Source organism: Temnothorax longispinosus, chromosome 7, assembly GCF_030848805.1.
Source record: "Temnothorax longispinosus isolate EJ_2023e chromosome 7, Tlon_JGU_v1, whole genome shotgun sequence".
NCBI lineage: Eukaryota > Metazoa > Arthropoda > Insecta > Hymenoptera > Formicidae > Temnothorax > Temnothorax longispinosus.
Genome location: NC_092364.1, coordinates 10,875,650 through 10,897,881, shown reverse-complemented (window position 1 = coordinate 10,897,881; position 22,232 = coordinate 10,875,650). Strand labels below are relative to the sequence as shown.

The 22,232-nt window shown below is 33.1% G+C and overlaps 2 protein-coding genes across 14 annotated transcripts in view; one reads left to right on the top strand and one right to left on the bottom strand.

Moving 5' to 3' along the window:
- Positions 1-22,232, top strand: part of Pig-s (phosphatidylinositol glycan anchor biosynthesis class S) — a 198,215-nt gene that overhangs the window by 5,212 nt on the left and 170,771 nt on the right. The window lies entirely within an intron of this gene.
- Positions 1-22,232, bottom strand: part of LOC139816202 (protein I'm not dead yet) — an 87,133-nt gene that overhangs the window by 4,927 nt on the left and 59,974 nt on the right. For 5 of the 8 annotated variants that reach the window (XM_071783588.1, XM_071783590.1, XM_071783591.1 and 2 more), the window contains exons 2-9: positions 7,192-7,271; positions 7,002-7,119; positions 4,323-4,594; positions 3,626-3,740; positions 3,497-3,558; positions 3,213-3,338; positions 2,134-2,463; positions 1,476-1,854 (exon numbers count right to left, since the gene is read on the bottom strand). In XM_071783588.1, the coding sequence (XP_071639689.1) occupies positions 1,476-1,854; positions 2,134-2,463; positions 3,213-3,338; positions 3,497-3,558; positions 3,626-3,740; positions 4,323-4,594; positions 7,002-7,119; positions 7,192-7,259 (1,470 nt within the window). In that variant the 5' untranslated portion in view covers positions 7,260-7,271. Of the gene's footprint in view, positions 1-1,475; positions 1,855-2,133; positions 2,464-3,212; positions 3,339-3,496; positions 3,559-3,625; positions 3,741-4,322; positions 4,595-5,866; positions 5,921-7,001; positions 7,120-7,191; positions 7,272-10,836; positions 10,885-10,967; positions 11,132-22,232 lie in introns of those variants that run through there. The other 3 variants (XM_071783587.1, XM_071783592.1, XM_071783593.1) reach the window with 3 other exon arrangements.

Below are 22,232 nucleotides of genomic sequence, written 5' to 3'. Positions count from 1 at the left end.
CACGAAACTCGCCACACTCCGCGATGACAGTCCCTCACGGGATGAAGCAAGCTACGCGGCGCGGCAATCAATCGAGATAGCCAATCGGCATCGCGGAAAAGAGGCTTCAATTTTACGATACAAACGAAATTCACTCAGGTAACACACGCCTTTTTTAAAAGTGGAATCTTCTCACCCTTTCGCAAACACGTGTTGCGTATTTCATTGAACCCGTTTTTCAACAATGCGCTAACGAAGATCATTAATGTTATCAACAAGCCGAGAGTAGTAGACAATTTGTATTAGATGTCTTCAAAAACATGAGGATATCAGGGAACTACTGAATCATCCTTCGTGTCTTTTTAAATATGACTGAAAACGATGCATTTTTGAACATACGTTTATATATGAACTTTTTTGCTTTAATTTGACGAGTAGAATACACCTTTGAGAAGTAGCGATCCACATTTATATGTTACACCCTGTATGTGATATTATGTCATTGTGTATAAGAAAATATTGACCAATAGTATACAGAGATGTGCTATATAGAGTATACTCATTTTAATACATCAAAAATATTTTAATTATCTCTTATTTTAGAAAAAAATGATTTAAAGAAAAGTTTTAAAAATTGAAAAATTAGGAAATATATATATATATATATATATATATGATGCACGTAAATTACACAATGCAAATTGCATACATTTTCTTAAATATAATTTTTTACACCAATTAATCTATACTTTATAACTCTATAAAGATATTAAAAATAAGTCATATCAACGACATTTTCTTGTATTTTATAACGAAATATGTTAGAATGAAATATCTCATAAATTATTTTTATAACTTTACCTTGATTTTATATATATATATATATGTATATATATATATATATATACAGGGTGAATTTTAATGGATGTCCCATCCTTTTACCATCAATACTTCATCGAGCATCCTTTTTTTGATAAAGAGCACTTCACTTATATAGAATATGTTAAACTTTACGTCTTCGTTACAAAATGGAAAATTTTTTTATATATATAGAAAGAAAATTGAGACAAATTGGCAGATGACAATTGTGAATGGGACATCCATTAAAATTCACCCTGTATATATATATAATTAACGTAATTAAGAAGAATTGAATTATGCAAAAGAAACAAATTTTATTTAAAAAATTGACACTGTCAATCTCACACATAAAACATATATGTATATTATAAAAAATTTATCACATGCATTATATTAACTTTCCTAAAACTATAAAACTTTTGTTAAAAATATTTTTTCTAAAATAAGTAACAATTAATTGAAATGTTTGAGGTAAAATAAAAAAGTTCTACTTTGTATAAAAATTGCATTTTCTCAGTATTAAATTTTTTAATAAAAAACTATAAGATATTACATATATACAATAAAATAATCTTTATTAATTAATTATTGTTAATTGATCTCTATTATATAAAAATTCATTGTTAGCTACTTACCATCTCCGCTAATACTGGCAATATAATATTTGCAACAGCCACGTTGGCCGTTAACTCCGTCACGTTCTCCGCGAAGAAGCAGACGATCAGCAATATTGCCACCACATTAATCTTTTGCAGACCTATCAGGTACTGACCAAGCATTTCCGACAGACCCGATGAAGTGCTACCTGCTGAGATAGCAAATCCACCACCTAACACGAATATTAAACTCCAATGCATTTTCTCGTTTATCATCTTCCATGTTATTAAACCAAGCGATGATTTTGTGGGCCGTTTACGCGGATCCTTGTTAAACGCGTGCAAAAAATCCAATTTTGATGGAATAATAAAAAATAGTATTGTTACACATGCGGCTGCGGTCGAATCCTTAACAGACCTATAAATTTTAAAATTTTAATTATTTTATATTCTCTTTTATTTATGATTTTACAAATTTTATCCTTTCATTATCTTGATTACATTATGGGTAACGTTTAATTGTGAGTTTTATCAAATTAAAATCTTATTAAATTAAAAAAAATTATGAAATTAGGAGAATTATTAGATAAAAAAATTATTTTTTATCATTTTTTTCTTATTTTTTTATTACGTTCATAACGCGTAACAAAATTTGATTCTGAAATGACAAAAGTCAATATTTTCAATCAATACTCACAAGTCTGTGATATAAGCGGCCCAACCCGGCATAAAACCAGGGCTTCTGAAGAACCACAAGAGCACTACGAAAATAAATAGGATACCCACGGAGGACTCGTGCCATGAGATTGGTCCAAGTTCCTTGTACCTTTTCTCAATGACTGCCGCAGCAACACGTTCACCCTGCTGTCCAATATCTATGGCATGAGCATCTTTGCTTTTCGGTCTGAAAAGACCCATGTACATCACCTGCAGCCACAACCACGTGAGCAAACCCATCAATAGCATGGGTGGCACCGAGTACAACATCCAAGAAGCAAAATTTATGCCGGGACTATTGGGAAAACGCCTAGAAATGAATATAAATTTCACAATTGTTGCTATTATTTTCTTTAACATATAAATATTGAAAAAGCATAAATAAAACAGACTGGAATTGAAAATTTATAAAACTAATTTGGTATATGTCAAGCGCAAAGACCGAAAACGCTCACTGAGCAAAAAGACCGATCACAACGTGTTCTGGCATATCCAAAAAGGTCACAATGTGAAATTCGTATCGTGGCACATCAAAAACGCTCACAATATATATATATATATATATATATATATGTAGTGGTCCGGAAGTATGTTCCGGGACTTTTATTTTTTTACATCGGTATATTCCAGGACATTTGGCAGTTTCCAGGACTGTCCTGGAAAAAATTCATGTCCTACGGCACGTTTCGGGACAATTTTTTGAATCTGATTACATATATATGCGTTATATTCCAGGACTGTACATTTCAAAAAACGTAAACAGTCCCGGAACATACCTCTAGACCTACATATATATATATATATATATATATATATATATATATATATTGCTTGTGTGTACTCTCATCATAGAACTACCGTATCTGCAGTTTTTTGGTAGTGGTTTTACGGAAAGTGATATATTTATATCTCAAAAACTGTTGCAGATAATGCAGACACGGTTTTTTTTGTCTAATGAATTCCTCGAGGTGGAAAATGTCAGAATCAATTTATAACTCAAAATGTGAATTTTTGCAGATACGGCACTTTTCCTTATAGCAGGACAATTTGTGTACATACTTCTCTAAAAAGCCCTTCAACGTTAAATTTGTACCGCTTCCGACAATGGTACCGATACCACCGAGACTGGACGCATACGCTGCGACGAGATAATACACCATGGTACTGTGCGTTGGTCTCTTGTTTCTAAAAAAAGGGGGAAAAATTAGTAATGTTACAGTGGAATGTTGTATGTACGAAGACTTATTTGTGTGGAATTCAGATATTAATATTCAGAATTAAATATCTAGTTCTAGAAAATAAAAAATGAAAGAGGAAAAAAATACACAACGATAAATATTTACGTTTCCCCGCTCTCCTCTTCGGCCACTCTTTCTTTCTGTACGAACATGTTCCCGAGTCCTTGCTGAGACAAATTTGAAGAATTATTTTTTTCCATCTTATAATCACACAAGATTTCAGAAAAAACTCACCTCTTCGAGCTCTGCGAGAACAGTTTCCATTATTGGTATCATCATGGCTGTAGCGGCAGTGTTCGAAATCCACATTGAAATGAACATCGTCACGAAGAACAGTCCTAATGTCAGTCTGGGAATAAAAGAAATTGATGAAAGAAAATTTAAATGATAAAAAAGAATTTAAAATCAAAAAGATAAGAAATGTGTGAATATATAAAAATACACGACAAAAATTATTAAATAACTCCGTTATACTAACAGTATTCCCACTCAAGAAATAATTTATAAATATTATTTTTTGACAAAATAGATCAGAAGATGACACGGAATATGTCACGGAATAAAATACGAGACTATAAATTTTTTATAATCACCTTAATACTTATAATTATGAAATAATTGAGGAATTTGACATATGTATAAATAAATCAAATATTAATTTTTAAAAATATTGATGTACATTTTATTAAAAAACGCCATAAAATACCCATTGTATGCATCATATTTTTCTTCTAAAATTGTAAAACTATTTAGAATATATTTTAAGATGAGAAATAAAAGTGATATATTAACGTGATGTATTTAGTACAACTGTTATAATATTATATCATATTATGAATTGTAATAACGTAAATAATAACGTAAATGATATTCTATTTGCTCTCTATTATGCAATATCTAAATACTCGATGACATGGAACGTATGAAACACCTTCGATGACTGCAACCAATAGTCTTGATAATGAATAGCGCCATTCGCATGTGCAAGCCGGAGTTTTCGATAACCACTGCGATTACCAAACTACCCAGAAACATCATTGTAGTATCGTTCATGTAGCATAGACAGGTCTCATTGGTGGACATAATACCCATCAGGGGATATAGGACCACTGGAATCATACCCGTGATCGGCAATGGCAAAACCTCAGTGACCCAGAACATCGCCATTAACGCGACGATGTATAAACATTTCATTGCGAGAGGCTGCATTGACAAGAAAAGAGAACGATTCTTTAACTTTTTGTACATGAATCTAAATCCACGTATACGTTACAGCTCCTTTTTTCTCACGACAGCTTTATTATAATATAACCTCCGGCGGAACAAAAAATAATGTTTTTCCTTATATTGTAAATAAATACATTAATATAAATTAGTATATTCTATGACGTTTGATAGTATAAATCGGAAAAATTATCGAAAATTTTTTGTCATTATTATATTGTTGAATTAAAAAAATGTACAACAACAAAGATAATCATTTTTCATAGATTTTCGGACGTAAAATATGATCTCGTTTACTAAATTATTTTGTCACAATTTTTCCACATCACAATTTTAAAAAATTTGCAATTAAAGTTGTAAAAATAGGACAAAGTATTTTGGCATATTGTAACTATGATATATGTGTTGGAGAAGTTTTATTGCAATCAAAATTAATATATATAAACAATAATAAGAAGTGAAATTGAACCGATATGAACCTTTATATAGATTATTATTTCTATTAGCTCTATTATCTCTATTAATAGCAATCAAATAGAGAAGATGTCATCCTTGATCGGGCTGGATCTTGGTAGCTTAATAATAATATTTCTGTGTGAATTTTGTATACTTTTCTTAACTTAGCAAACTGCGCGCCGATTATTTGTGGGTCTTGAAACATAGTTTTTTGTTGAAACAGTAAATCCACATACTTAAATTGATAATCAATTTAATTTTTTATGCTAATAAGCATCCTTATTATATCACTGTAAATAATTTATTGCGAAAAATATTACTTTAGCCAGAAGTCGAAACTGGATCTTCCTACGATTGATCGTGACGGACATCTTTATGAATTTGACCACTGAGACATGTGATGATGTTTATCGCAATTTGTTTAATTTTAATTGCAATAAAATTTCTTGGATACAAATATGATATAATATACTAAAATACATAACATTAGTTCTTTTTTGTAACTGTAACTGTAACTGGAAATTTCTCAAAATTGCAATCTCATAGATAGAGCAATTTTAATTTGATATAGGTACACAATCGTATTCACCGTCAAAAACCCTATGGGAAGTGATTACCGTCAATTTTATGCCTGAATAAAAGATAATTTTTTTTTGTTGAATATTGTTATTAATAAACGCGCATGAAATTTAATCTACATTTCAACGTGTATCTTACAATAGATCTTATAACATAAAATTTATATAGCTGTTTATTAATTTAAATACAAATTAAAAAGAGGATTTTTTATTTCACCTTTTTTACTATCGGATGTGCATGGTAACATGTGAAAAAGTCAATTTAATATAGCTGCAATCAGAAAAAAAGTCTTACGCCGTATAAATTATTGTATTAATTAATGCAATTCTTTATTTTTTATATGTTTCTAATATTTTTCTTTGTTTCTAATATTTCTTTATTTCTAACTTTTCCATAAATGTAGAGGAGACCGGGGCGAAGTTGTCATTATTTCTTTGGTGCCGATTTTTAACAATAAAACAAATAATTTTAGTAAAATGTGGTATACCGTTGTAAAGAGTGAACCCTTGGCTACAAAATTTATAAGGACATTTTTGGTCTACGTCGCTTTGTTCAACTGGTGTAGAGTGAAAACGACGAAGGTGCAAAAATTGAAATGTTAAATTTGCCGGGGCGAAGTCGTCACTTCATTCTCGGACTGAATTTTAAATGAAAATTCATAATTCTGATCATGAAAAATGATAGGATACATTTTATTAATTATTTTTTAATAGAAAAATGGAAACATTAATTAAAAACATGATGGCGGAAAATAATTACAAGAAAAGCGCACACACTTATGTGCCCTACGCTCGCACGAAATGCACTATTTCTCGTCAGCTCTATTCTGTCATCTCTGAGCACACACAGCACATATTATCCAAGTCTTCGCCAAGAATTCGACCACTGCTGCTTCTTTGACTTTGATTTTCGCCCAAAGCCTCCATGATATGGCTTGGTGACGACTTCGCCCCGGACATAGAAGTTTGATCGCTCACGAAATATTAGAAATCAACGAAAATTAAAAAATGTCACTGGATTCGTGTTTAGCATGCATTACTCTTCACTTATCTCGAGATTCGGAGAGAAAATAATATTTAAAATATTTAAAATTTTCGACGCGCAAAAAATTTTACTTTTGATCTCCGAAAACACGTTTGCCTTAATAAAAATCACAATATGACATATAATCTCACTAAACTCCGTTGGTCACATGGGTAAACACTACCATAAGTAGTGTTTACAATATTAATGGCGAGTTCACACAACATACCGATTTCGAGATAATTGTAGTGACGACTCCGCCCCGGTCTTCCCTAAATTTAATTTATTTAATTTTTAAGTATGATTATAATTAAGGAAAAATACATACTTTTTCACTTTCGACAGTTAATATCGGAATCAGGACTAACGGCCATAATACCACAACGAAAGATCGCCAGTAAATGGCTAGAAACTTTAGCAATAATCTACCAAACCCGTCATTTTTCCTAAAATTATAAAAAAATGTTGACAAAATGTTGCGTTACAAATTAGAGAGTTAATATTAATCAACGACTCACCCTGTGTTTCTCTCTCTCCCTCCGGATTCCGTAATTTCTGGATATGGATCCTCTGATCTCGAAGTCATTTCGAACTGTTACTGAAATTGGAATATTATAAAATATATTTCTTTATTATACTATAAATCCACAGGCCTGTTTTAATTTGAGCGGAGCCGAGTGCAAATTAAAGAGTGGGTAACTTTTATTATAAGTACCCATGGAGTCTCATTGAAATCTATTTCATACATATTTATTTCTCAGTAAAAACAAAAAACATACATTATCTTATAAATAGAAATATTACATTATATGTACACACACACACACACACACACACACGCACGCACGCACGCACGCACGCGCGCGCGCGTATATTATTATATACATGTATATATATGTGTGTGTGTGTGTATATATATATATATATATATATATATACTAATATAGTATATTATTATACTATATTATTATACTATACCCTTATTATATTATACTATATTATTATACTTTATACTTTAAACTTTAAACCTTAATATCGTCTAAATGGTTATATTTATAAAAAAAATATAAGAGACCTTTTTTGTAGATCGTTAAATTTTCTACAAAAATATGTATTAATTATTTCATAATTTTTGATAGTCGATATGATACATCATTCATAAGAAACAAAAACAAGTTTTATAAAATTTATCAAACTTTAACTTTGAATATCTTTTGAACGGTTGAATTTATGAAAAAATGATAAGAAATCTTTTTTGTAGAGCGGTAAATTTACTACAGAAAGTCTATGTGGCGCAATGCTGTATTACTGTTTGTTAGATAGTTATAAAATTTTTTCTATCTTACTAAATGAAAAATAAAAAATCGCGATGAGCGACCTGTTAATATTAATATTAAGGGCTAAAAATTTAACAGGTATCTTATTTTACCTTCCTGAAAGTATATATGCTATTCATGAAATGAAAAAAAAAAGTTGCCCCAAAATGACACGCTCTAACATATACATATATTTTTCCAACTTTATTTAACTGCGCGCCGATTATTTGTCGGACTTGAAACACAGTTATTGTTGGAATTAAAATTCTTCCCTTTCCGGAATTAAATAATAATAATATTTAATATTTTTCGCAATAAATTCTTTACAGTTTTTAGATAATTAAATCGAGTCGATTTAATTCCGGGAAGGGAAAAGTTTTAATTCCAACAATAACTGTGTTTCAAGTCCGACAAATAATCGGCGCGCAGTTAAATAAAGTTAGAAAAATATATGTATACATATATATATAAACGCAACATTTTAGAGAAAATGTTTCAGACCAAAGTTGTATGGTTTCAAGGGGTACATAAGATATGGTGTCATTAGTTTCACCTTAAATAGTTGCTTGAAGGTCACGTAAAGGTCACCTTCAATTTTTTAAATAGAACCACCTACTTTTTATTACATATTCTTGTAGCTTATCTCGAGGGCTTTCCAAAACACTATAAGAAAGTTTTTTTTTATTAAGAACTTTTGGAATTATAAGGCTTGAAAGTTCTAGTATTTTGACATAAAATACAAAATATCTTGTAAAACATTAAGTTTTCGGTAATATTACCTTAATACTTTTATGCACAGAATAATGAGACGAATCAATTGGTATGAAAAAAAGACAGTTGCTTTTAAGAAAAAGTATGCAGATGCGTGTTGCAAATTACATATTTTTTCTTAACAGCGCCACGCTCAAAATTTGAGAGGGTTTAAAAACTTTTTTGGGGTGCAAATTTATGTAAACATATTAGCTTTCGAATACCGAGTGAGCATTTGAAAAAATTAAAAATGGCGGACTTAGTATGGCGCCTAGAATAAAGAGAGTCACACAATAAAAAGTTATAACTTAAAAAAAAATCCAATATACCTAACGTAAAGTACACGAATGAATACACAATTTAGATGCAAAACAAAATTTTACTCTCATGGTTTTATAATTTTTTTTTTTAAGTTATTGTGACTTTTTATTGTGACTTTCTTTGTTTTAGGCGCCATACTGAGTCCGCCATTTTGAATTTTTTCAAATGCGCACTCGGTATTCGAAAGCTATATGTTTAAATAAATTTTGCACCCCGAAAAAAATTTTTAAACCCTCTCAAATTTTGGGCGTGGCGTTGTTCCGGTTGACATGAAATGTCTCATATATATATATATATATATATATCTCTATATATAAAGGAAGATGTCCTGACTGACTGACTGACTCACTCACTCACTCACTGACTCATCAACGCCCAGCCCAAACCCCTGAACCGAATTTTTACCAAAAGTATATGAAATAGGGGTAGAATTTTCCGGGGAGGTCCACTATGTGTATAGTTTTTTGTTACCGATTTTCTAGAAACCGGTTTTTCTAATTTTTCTAATTTTTCGGGAAATAATTCACCGAATTTCAAAGAATTGTAAATTAAACAGGGGTAGAATTTTCCGGGGAGTGCTATAAAGTGTATAATTTTTCGTTACCGATCTTTTTGGAAACCGGTACGGAAATTTTTTCAATTTTTCGGGAATTTATTGACCGAATTTTAAAGAATTGTATATAAAGTCGGGGTAGAATTATACGGGGAGCGCTATGATGTGTATAGTTTTTGTTGCCGATCTTTTTGGGGAAACCAGTTTTTATAATTTTTCAAATTTTTCGGGAAATAATTGATTGAATCTCAAAGAATAATACATGAAGTAGGGGTAGAATTTCTCGGGAGTGCTATAAAGTGTACTATTTTTTGTTACCGATTTTTTTGGAAACCGGTTCCGAATGATCGAATTTTAAAGAATTGCACATAAAAAGTAGGGGTAGAATTTCCCGGGGAGTGCTATAAAGTACATAATTTTTCGTTACCGATCTTTTTGGGAATCGGTATCAGAAGTTTTTCGAATTTTTTGGGAAATAATTGATCGAGTTTTAAAGAATTGTATATAAACAAGGGTAGAATTTCCCGGGGAGTGCTACAAACTGTATAGTTTTTCGTTACCGATCTTTTTGGGAACCGGTATCTTTTTGGAAATTGATTACGAAATTTTTCCAATTTTTTAGGAAATAATTGAGTAAATCTCAAAGAATTGTATACGACGGAATTGAACTTCAGTCGATAAAAAAGGAATATTTTTCAATTTATAGCATTTTAAAGAGAGAGAGGGGGGAAGGGGAGATAGAAAGGGAGAGGGAGAATGAGAGAGAGAGGGAGAGAGAGAGAGAGAGAGAGAGAGGGAGGGAGAAAGAGAGAGAGAAAGAGACTATTTGCGTGTCTTATTACACGTGTCCTCCGGGGCGAAGCCCGGGTAACCAGCTAGTATATATATGTATATATATATATATATATATATATATATATATATATATATATATATATATATATATATATAAATTATCTCTTAAAATGTCTCTTAGGGTTATTCTACAATACGTCGTGAATGATGACAACTGCTAGTTGAAAAGTGTTATTTCTAATTGTCGATTGCCAGTTGCTGTCGCCAAAAAAGTTAAAAGTTCGCCAACTCTTTTTTGACAACCGCAACTGACAAGCGCAACCGGAAATAACACTTTTCAACTAACATTGTTTCCGACGTATTGTAGAATGGCCCTTAATTTTTTGTTTCCTTTATTAATTTGTTTGATAATTTGTCTGTTTAATTACCTGCATGATAATGGCGGCTTTATGTGATCTGGTAACCGATTAATAAAACTGAAACACGAAAGATATGAATAAGATCGAGGAGCCCGTGATATTGTATACTCTTACGGCTTTCGTAATTTTTGAATACATGCATATATAGGCTGCTACGACGTCATTTCCGTTTATGTGGCGTGGTTATGCGTTTCATCCGTATACACGCTTAATCGAAATGACTGCCGTCTATCCAAGCTCTCTCATGGTCGTTTAACCCTGCGCCATTTACATCAATAACAATACGACGTCGGACTTATTGTTCTGGAGCGCGTGTTTTATGACCATCTAAAGATTATCGTGCACACGTTCAAAATATACGTACTTTACGAAATATCGAAAGCGCTAGGTAGTTAAATATTTACCACGCAAGTTGACATATTATATTCTAATTCCACACAAAAATTTGTATAATAAACTAAATTTGTGTTAAGCTGGATGCACAATGAAAAACACAGGCAACAGGAACAGGCAATAGGAACAGAATTTCCAATGCGTCGGAAATTCTGTTCCTATTGCCTGTTCCTGTTGCCTGTGTTTTTCATTGTGCATCCAGCTTTACGTTTTATATGTATATATATATATATATTTTTTTTTTTTTAAGACAAAGAGTATCAATATCTTAACTATTTTGGATTGAATATATTTCATGGACTCATAATTCAGAATATTTAAACGGAATGTATCTAAAAAGTTGTATAAATTTATCGATTGATTTGAAATTGATTTAACGATTACTTTCTCTGTTATATTATAATAGATTATATTACAATAGATTATATTACAATAGATATGAATATCTTTAGAAACGATATTTTTTTTCTATTTTTATGGGATGTAAAAAATATTTATTCAATTTTTCTAATGCCTCAAAGTTTCGATCTGTATATTCCTAATGTTTACGAAATCACAAAAAGAAACAAACTTTCCGTAGTTTTTTAGGTGCTAAATACGATCCCGTTTACAAATTGCTCCACGTCACAATTTCAAGAAAGGACCCCGCACACATCACAGGGAAAATTGGCCTCCCGTCTAATTTGCTGAAATTGTAGTATAATGTAGTTCATGTCGTCCTGATCAAAAGTCATAATGGGCCCGAAGTCAAAGAATGCACAGTTTTCGAGATACGGTCAAAGGTCAATAATAGTGCCTTATTCGAAAATTCTATTCTTTGTGTATATCCGCACGTGAGCAGTGTTAGCAGTGTGAGCAGTGAGTCAGTATTAAAAATCTATATTTTTCTATTCTATCTTTATTTTACGTCATATATGTTATAGATTTTTAGTACTAATAGTTGCTAACAGTAAATATCGGAATGTAGCTAAAATAAGTATAAAATAAGTAGGTACATGTATCTATAATATGATATAAAAAGTATATGTAACATTATCATAATCGAAAATTAATTATCTTCAAATTTTTTGCGATTAATTTTAATAATAATTGTATTTGACATATCTTCAGACTCGAATAATTTATTTCAAAATTTTTTTTTTATTTAAATTAATTTAAAAATGTGCTGTAAACAATGCGGAACATTGTATAGATTTAATTAGGAGTTTTAAATTTCGTACTTCGTGTTTTGAGAATGATTTATAGAGATTTTAGCGAGATTTTGGAAATGTATTTTGCGCGCGCGCGAGTTTGTGCGTGCGTGTGTGCGTGTGTGTGCGCGCGCGCGCGCGCGCGTGAGTGTGTGCATGTGCGTGTGTGCGTGTGTGCGTGTGTTTGTGTGTGTGTGTGTGTGTGTGTGTGTGTGTGTGTGTGTGCGCGCGCGCGCGCGCGTGTGCGTATGCACGTGTATGTACGTGCTCACACACGCCAAAAAGAACGCCAGAAGCTAAATTCGTGATATTTTTGTGTAAAACAAATATATCTGTACGGTTTGGAAAACCACCGACAGAAATAGATTCGCCGCTCGTTTATAACTCGGTATATTATCAGAACTCAGAGACACTGCTCATTATGCTGTATCGTATACATACATTCGATAAATTTTTATTAGTAATATTATTAATACTACTACTTTGATTAATTTAATATGATAACAATAAGTGTATTATATTTTTTTAACGCTTATTGTTCTTTTCAGCCTATTTTTCGTATCTGTTATGATATCATATGTTTTGTTTAGATGTGAGTATTATTAGAATGAGAGAGGAGAGAGAGAGAGGGGGAGAGAGAGAGAGAGAGAGAGAGAGAGAGAGAGAGAGAGAGAGAGAGTGTGTGTGTATTAAATTGTAAAGTATTAAATTAATTGATGTACATAATTAATTACGTCATTCATTTACTCTTTCCCTATATTTGAGTACATTTTTTTCTTAAATTTCACGATATATTTTTATAACAGATCGTGAAATTTATTATGTGAAATGTACAACTCGATATTTTACAAATGATGGTTGGGGGGAATATTCGTAGATTTTTAATTATTGTTGTATAGGGAAATCTAGATAATTATTTAGAATTTTCAGGGAATTTTGTAAGAACATTTTACATGTTTATTGTAGATTTTTGTATTTTTTGAAAACGATTTTCTATACAATATAAAACATCTATTTTATAAAAAATTTTGGATAAACTTTCGAAAAAACTCCCACACCCGATTTTGATAAAAATTTTACGGATATGTAGTACCCACTAAATGTAGTCGAAACCCACAGTGTTAAGTTCCGCAAATGCTCAATTTCCGAGAAAAATATTTAAATTTTTGACGAAATTAACGTCTTTCACGTTCTTGTAATAAAAAAAAATTAATCTCACTCTATGAATTGAGAATAACAATAGAAAAAAAGATAACCAATTGTTGTATGGATGGAAAAGTGCATGCATAAGTCTGCATCGTATCACATTTGTTTTACGGATGTTTAATAACTGTCAAGAGAAAGGGATACAACTCGGAGTATTTTTGGAATGTGCTGAAGTAATCTGTAGTGTTATTTTAAGCAAATATATTTTTATTTGGAAATACCATGCAAGAATTTTCAACGTGTCATTTCTCGCTTCTGACGTCACATTCCAACATAGCCGCAACGAGTACACAGGAGCCTTAAAGTTTTAATTTTTAATAGATTTATTATGTTTTCAACCAAAATATATTTTTTTAATATCTGAAATTAATTTTGAAAAGGATCTAAATTGTGTTTAACTACATATATAAACTTTATTTAAACATTTTATGCCTTTATTTTTCTCATCGGTAAAAATTCATTTAAGGACATTCATTTGAAACATTTCTACCAAATAATACGTAAATTGGGCGTGGGAGGTTTTCGGAAGCTCATCCAAAATCTTAATTTTTTGTTCAGTACTTTTTCAAGTTAAATACCTAAAATCAATAGCTCTTAATTTTTTAGCTAAAATTATGTGAATAGAAAAGAGGGAGTAAGGGAGTATTCTGGCTTAAAAGATCGTATAAAAAAGGCATTATTCAGGAATTTTTTGCAGGGAAAAGAAAAAAGGGTAATTCTACAGAATAGGGCCTTTTCCGAATTTTGATATTTTCTTGCGGTTTTTTTGGTAAAAACTTTTGTTGTGACTCCGACAGTGATAATCAATCGGGGGAGCCCGAAAAATATGCACCCTACCTATTTTTTTTACCTATTTTTACTTTATTTTTGATAAATGTCTAGATTAAGGGCGACCTTACCGATTTCAATGACCTTGATATATGTTGTCAAGTTCATGACCCCGAGTGACCTTCAGAAGGTTTTAGTCGTCGCTCGTTATTCGTTAAAAAGTTATTAACAAAAAAAGTTTGGAAAATACGTAGGTTAGATGACGCGCTTCAAAAGTATTTAACTGTTTAAAGCGCGTCACTAACCCATGTGGCATCTCGCATATTAACTTTCCACGCATGAAAAGTTCATGCATACACTTTTCACGCGAACCGAGATTCACGCACACCCCCCCCCCTGCTTTCGGGGGAGGTGCGGTAGTCCCGAAATAGTTCACGCATACACTTTCCACGCGAACCGAGGTTCACGCACACCCCCCCCCCTGCTTTCGGGGGAGGTGCGGTAGTCCCGAAATAGTTCACGCATACACTTTCCACGCGAACCGAGGTTCACGCACACCCCCCCCCCTGCTTTCGGTGGAGGTGCGGTAGTCCCGAAATAGTTCACGCATACACTTTCCACGCGAACCGAGATTCACGCACACCCCCCCTGCTTTCGGGGGAGGTGCGGTAGTCCCGAAATAGTTCACGCATACACTTGGCCCGGCCCGGCCCGAAAGCAGGGGGGGTGTGGGTGAACCTCGGTTCGCGTGGAAAGTGTATGCGTGAACTATTTCGGGACTACCGCACCTCCCCCGAAAGCAGGGGGGGGGGGTGTGCGTGAATCTCGGTTCGCGTGAAAAGTGTATGCGTGAACTATTTTCACATATATATTAGTTATTTATGCCTTCCAATACTCAAAATAGCTGCTATATTTTCTAAACTTTTTTTTGTTAATAACTTTTTAACGAATAACGAGCGACGGCTAAAACCTTCTGAAGGTCACTTGGGGTCATGAAATATATCAAGGTCATTGAAATCGGTGAGGTCGCTCTTAATCTAGACATTTATTAAAAATAAAGTAAAAATAGGTAAAAAAATAGGTAGGGTGCATATGTTTCGGACTCCCCCGATTGATTATCACTTTCGGAGTCACAATAAAGGTTTTTACCAAGAAAACCGCAAGAAAATATCAAAATTCGGAAAAGGCCCTATTCTGTAGAATTACCCAAAAACGTTCTTTTTTGTTATATCCTAGTCATTATTAGAAGCTCGCAAAAAAAAACGCATATAGACGGTGTAAATAATTCTAACTGTTCTAGGTATCTGAAACACAAGAACCAAAAATTTTCTTATTTAGGAGAAGTGTAGCTATCGTTTGAACTAGAACTAAATCAATATTTCCATTCTGGACAAAACTTCAGTCTTTTTATGGAAAATATTACAGTTTTTCTCAAAATTTTGTTATTTTATAAAAAAAAAAAAAAAAAAAGAATAATGTATAATGTTTATTTTAATGGAACGCTATTTTACTTTTTAATAGCATAAATAATATTCTACACAATATAAAAGTTTCCAAAAATAATTGTCTTAAGAAAAATAGCGATTCTTACTAATGATTTTAAATTATGTCGAACATAATAAAAATTGGATGAATTAAAATTATGTCGAGACATCATAAAAATTGGATGAATTAAAATTATGTCAGGACATAATAAAAATTCGGTATTATTTTTGTCTTGACATAATTTTAATTCATTCAATTTTTATGATGTCTCGACATAATTTTAATTCGTGAAATTAAAATTATGTCGAGACATAAAAATAATACCGAATTTTTATTATGTCCTGACATAATTTTAATTTATCCAATTTTTATTATGTTTGACATAAATTTAATTCATTAGTAAGAATCGCTATTTTTCTGAAGACAATTATTTTTTGAAACTTTTATATTGTGTAGAATATTATTTATGCTATTGAAAAGTAAAACGTTGTGCCATCAAATTTTTATTATAATTTGTTTATTTCAGTTGCCTTTCGGCCTTGAAAGGGGGTGTTACATGTCTTTAAGATGCGATTTTTTTTTTACAATACATTTTATATTACATTTCTTTGCTATCAGTTTCATTTTGTATTTGTACGTTTTTTAGGTCCTTCCTGTGTTTGGTCACTTTCCTCATCCAATCTGCTCCTTCTCCTGTATCTTTCAAGATGTCTAAGATATTTCTGTAATCCCTTAGGGGCTTTACGCAGTCAGACATCAAATGCTCTAGCGTTTCCTTTTTCTCGCCACATATTCTACATATTCTTTATTCTTCTTTTTTCCAGTACTTGCTTCCTTCCTCCTCGTTTCCGCATCTATACCTTGCAATCAATCTCTGGTCTCTTCCTTTGTATTCTTTTTGTAGATACCTTGGGATGTGATCTGTTCTCAGCTCTTTGTACCTAGCGCAGTACCTTCCTTCCTCTATCCTTTTCTCTTGCTCTGCTCTTTGTTCTTTCCGGTCCGTCATTATTAGTTCTTCCATGTTCGTTCTTTCAGAGCTTTCATTTCCTGCATCCCATGTGCTAGAGCTAACTTTCCTATAATATTGGTCCCTGTTTTTTTCCCATTTTGTTTTCTTCCCTTCCTGTTTGTTTTGTATCTCTTTCCAGCACTCCGCGATTATTTTGTTCGTCTGCCTTTCTTTTGTTTTCTCTTCGTACTTCATCGCTCTTTTTCCCGCTTCTATCCTGATTTTGTCAATTTTCGTTTCTTCTCGTATCAGATATGCTGGTGTATTAAAATCCAGTCCTAGAGTCCATCTTGTATATTTTTCTTGCAACTTTTCTACCTTTTCTTCTTCTCTCCATCCCCATATTTCCTCTGCGTATAATAGGATGCTTTCCACTAGGCTCTTGAACATTTTCATTCTCCTGTCTACACTCTCTCTGAATTTCCTCTGTCCAATACTCCATACTTGTGCTATTGCTATCGCCGCCTTCTTGACTGTTTCTTTTATATGCGTTTCCAGTCCTCCGTTTTTCTGGAAGTAAAACCCTAGATATTTAAATTCCTTGACTTCTTTCAGTCTTTCTTCGTTCCATCTCCATTCTTCCTTCTTCTTCCTACCCCTTCCTTTTTTGAAGATCATAACTTTGGATTTTTCAGCGTTAAGTGTCAATTTTTTATTTTCTAAATACTTTCGGAATCTACTTATCATCTCCTTAAGTTCCTCTGGACTCCTGGCTAACAGCACTATGTCGTCTGCGTAGGCGAGTGTCCATATTTTTTCTCTTCCTATCACTATCCCTTCTGCTTGACCTTTCCTCATCCTTTCTTCCAGATCCGCCATATAAAGCGTGAAGAGCGTTGGACTCAGGGGGCATCCTTGCCTTACTCCTTTGGTTGTCCAAAATCTGCTCGTTGTATGACCGTTTACTCTGACGACGTTTCTCGTTTCCTGATAAATCTCACCTATTCTTTTCCTGATCTTCTGGCTGATTCCTGTTCTTTCCATTATCTTATTCAGCTCTTCTCTGTCTACCTTGTCAAATGCGGCGCTTAAATCCGCGAAGAAGGCGTAGACTTTTCCTCCCTTGTTGGCTAATTCTCTGTTTGTGATGTAATTCAGAATAAAAATGTTATCTATCGTGCTTCTACCTCGTCTGAATCCTGCCTGCGTTTCTGGGATGATGTTCTTGTCTTCTATTTCGGCCTTCAGTCTTTCTTCGAGTACCATTGCGTATATCTTGTACGCCGGGTTGAGCAGCGTTATTCCTCTATAATTTTTTAAATTTTCCTTATCTCCTTTTTTGAAGATAGGGGCGATCACTCCTTCTTTCCATCTTTCCGGCAGCCCCTCTCCTTTCCATACCCTGTTTATAATTTCTTTTAACCTATGTATTACCTTCCTGCTTCCATTTATCCATACTTCATTTTCCAGTCCATTTTCTCCTGGGGCTTTCTTGTTCTTTAGTTTAGCTATCTGTCTTCGTATTTCCGCTCCAGTTATCTCGTCTTCGTTCTCTTCTGGTTCTGTGGTCTCATTTACCCCACCGTTGCTATATCCTGGTGATTCTGTTCCTTCCTAAAAGCTGCATAAAGTAGGCCTTCCATTTGTCCGACTCGATCTTTTTTGTAATTTCTGTTCTTTTCTTTCTGCCTCTATTAATGTATTTCCACGCTTGATTTTCGTTGGTGATTTGCTGTATTTCTTGATCTTCTCTTTCTTGCCATCTTGTTTTCTTTTCTTTGCATTTGTCCTTGTACTCTTTCTTTTTTTTCTTGTAGTTTTCTTTGCTGTCTTCTCCCTTCCTCCATTGCCTTAATGCCCTTCTTGCTACTCTTTTGAACTTCGTGCACTCCTTATCCCACCATATGTTAGTTCCTATCCTCCATTTCCTCACCTTGATTGTTTTCTTACTTACTGCTTTGTTTAATTCTCCTATCAGTTCTTCTACCGTCTCGTCTATTCCCTGTGCCGTGAAGGATATTTCTTCTGTTTTTTCTGCGAAGTTTCTCTTGCCCTCTTCTGTCCATATTCTTCTTTCTACGCTTGTCTCTTCTTGTTCGACGTCTGGATTCGCACCATTTTCAATGGAATAAATGTCTATTCTGATCGGCAGGTGGTCTGATTCAATTCTCTCCTCCACCGCAAAGTCCACTATGTCTTCTCTAGCTTCTGCATTAACTATCCCATAATCTATTACCGAGTTGCCACACGCACCTATATACGTCCATTCTCCTGCCTCGTCTCCTTCCATATTTCCGTTTAGTATACTCCATCCTTCTTCTTCTATCAATTCCAACATTGTTCTTCCTTCTGCATTTTTTATCTTGTCCCTTGATTTCCTTCTGATTTCCCTGTTACTGTTTTCCCAATTTATTGCGCCCTCGTCTCCTATTCTTGCGTTGAAATCTCCGCCAATCAATACTCTTCTGTTCTCTGGACTGTGAATTATCTGCCGTAAGTCTTTTACTGTTTTTTTTATGTATCTGCTATATACTGTTAGAATTATCCACTCTGTGTTGTTTAAAATCACTCTTCTTTCTTGAATGTCTTCCCGCTCGTTCGTTGTTTCTTCTTCCTTGACACCTTTTCTTATCCCTGTTATTATTCCTCCCCTTGCTCTTTCCTTGGTTCTTTCTCGTTTGGCTGCAGTACTTTTCCATGTGAATTTGTCCGGTAATTTGTCTTTCAATTTCTCCCATTGTTTTTCGTCGACCCATGTTTCCGTTAGCCCTATGGCGTCGTAGTTCTCTATGTGTTTCCAAAATTGCCTGTCCTTGTTAAACAGTCCCGCGACGTTCCAGAAGCCTGCCACAAAGGTTTTCCATCTCTTCTCTCCCTCGTTTGGAAGTTTTGTAACCTCTCGATAGGTGGCATCTGGTGAGTTTTCAATGTCCCTCTCGTCTGTCCTGCTCCCGCAATCTGTCTCCGCCGCCCCTGTTCTCGTTTGATGATTCGTTGCCTGGTCTTTTCTGAAAGTCGTAGCCTTAATCTCTATTTGTTTTTCCTTGCCGTCTTTAACTTCATTTATATTACTTTCGGCTGTTATTGTTTTATAGGTTTGCAGGGTTTTGTTTGTACTAAAAACTCTTTCTCAATCCTTCCTCTTCCTTCCATATAAAAATCCTTACGTTTACCATTAGTTTCTTGTATTCTATCTTTACTTGTTCTCCTTGCTCTCTCTTCTTTTTCGACCAATAGGCGTACGAAATGAAACTTCTTTGGTACGGTAGTAAGTTCGATTGTGCGACATGAAAAAACGTCACGAAATAGTGTCACGAAAATTCGACTAACAGGCGTACAAAGTGAAACTCCTTTTGGATCGGTAAGTAAATTCGATTTTGCGACTCGAAAACGCGTCACGAAAATTCGATCAGGCGTACGGCACTGGCGAGACGAATATAGTGAGAACTACGTGTAACACTATATTTTCGAGTTGCGGGCGGCTTGGAGTGACTAATTCCGTTGCATTGTTTTTGTATTAATTTCAGAAAAGTTATGGCAAAGCCTTGCCTTCAGAAGTTTCACTTCTAACGCGCGTGGCGACCACGCGTTCATTTTTTTTTTAATTTATGTCTATAAATACTTAGGTATTTGAAAAATTTCTGCAAAATTAAAAAATTTTCAGAAAATTTCTTTATAAAGTTAGAGTAGACAACTTTATTGAAGAATGTCGTTCGTAATAATGAAAATAAGCTAATTGATATATAATTATACATCTATAAATCTATATCTATCTATACACGGAAAAAAAGGATTTGTTACTATAGGGATAACTAACATTTTTTGCTTTGAGAGCTATAATTTAGTAATAGTAGCAAAATCTTTTTGCAATTATTGCTAAATAGCAAAAGATTAATGCTCTTGCTGCAAAAAATGTTATAGTGAATTTGGTTGGACGCACCAGTTGCGTTGTACTGATTTAATCTCTAATATTTAAATTAAAATGCAAATATTTCGACTGATAAAATGCCCAATACATATTTTACTAAATAGTACAATAACGAATATTGAGGATTTCGTGACCTGTTTATTAAACATATACTTTATGTTGATTTGTGTACGACGGCTTTAATTAATGTGCACTGAGTGCGCACTGGTGCGTCCAACCGAATTCGCTATTAGTTATCCCATATTTAACGATTAGATTTGCTATTATAGCAAATCCTTTTTTTTCCATCTATATATATATATGTATAATCGAATGTTCCGACTGACTCATCAATGCCCAGCCCAAACCCTTCAACCTAGAAACATGAAATTCTGAGTATATTTCTTCCATGATATAAGTACCTACTCACCCAAAAAAGATTTTTAGAAATTCGAACCCTAACGGGGTGAAAAGGGATAAAATGTATGTTACCATAGCGAAGCACGATTTTAAGCTAGTATACACCACACACACACACACACACACACACACACACACACACACACACACACAGGGTGTTCCATTTTAATCAATCACCCCCAAAAAATTTTTTATTTGTGATTCTACAAAGAAATGCTTCAAACAAAAGTTGTTTGGTTTGAAGGGAGACATATGATTCCAATATGAGTCGTGTCATACGTGTCGTCATTTTCAAGAAATTTTAAAGGGAACTAATTTCTTAAATGGAACTTGATTTTTCTTTTTTTTTTTTAATAAAAGTTGTAGATCTCGTCAAGACGTTTTCAAAACACTATAATAAAGCTCTTTTTTGTTAAGAATTTCCTGATATTTAAAATTTTATTATAATATTTTTAATATAAAATATGAACTGTCTCGTAAAGTATTTACTTTTCGATGACTTTTATACCTTCATACTTTTATACGTAGAATAATGAAATTAATCTTCTTTAAAATTTCTTGAAAATGACGACATGTATGACACGTATCACATTGGAACCATATGTCTCTTTTCAAACCAAACAACTTGTTTGAGGCATTTCTTTCTAAAATCACAAATAAGAATGTTTTTGGGGGTGATCGATTAAAACGGGACACTCTGTATATATAGGTATCGTCGGGTATCGTAGAATTAAAAAGAATTAAAACTGTACAATTAGTTGTAAAAAGCAATTGTCTAAAATTATTTGAAAAGAATATTTATACTTCAAAGGAAGTAATTTTTTGAGAAAATAATTGAAACTAATATTTTCTTATATTTGTCTAAAAAAATGTATTTATTAACAAACGGGCTATATTAAATTTCTTCAACTTTTACTATTGAAATGCAAAATATCTTATCTTGCTTTAGCGCTAATTCGTAATATTATAATCCGCGTTTGCGATAGATTAGCAAGTCAGGATAGTGCAATTGAAACATGAATTATCTTGTTCAAACGTTCTATTGTTATCGAGTCCTTTTCTTTTATTCATCCATGAGCGATGC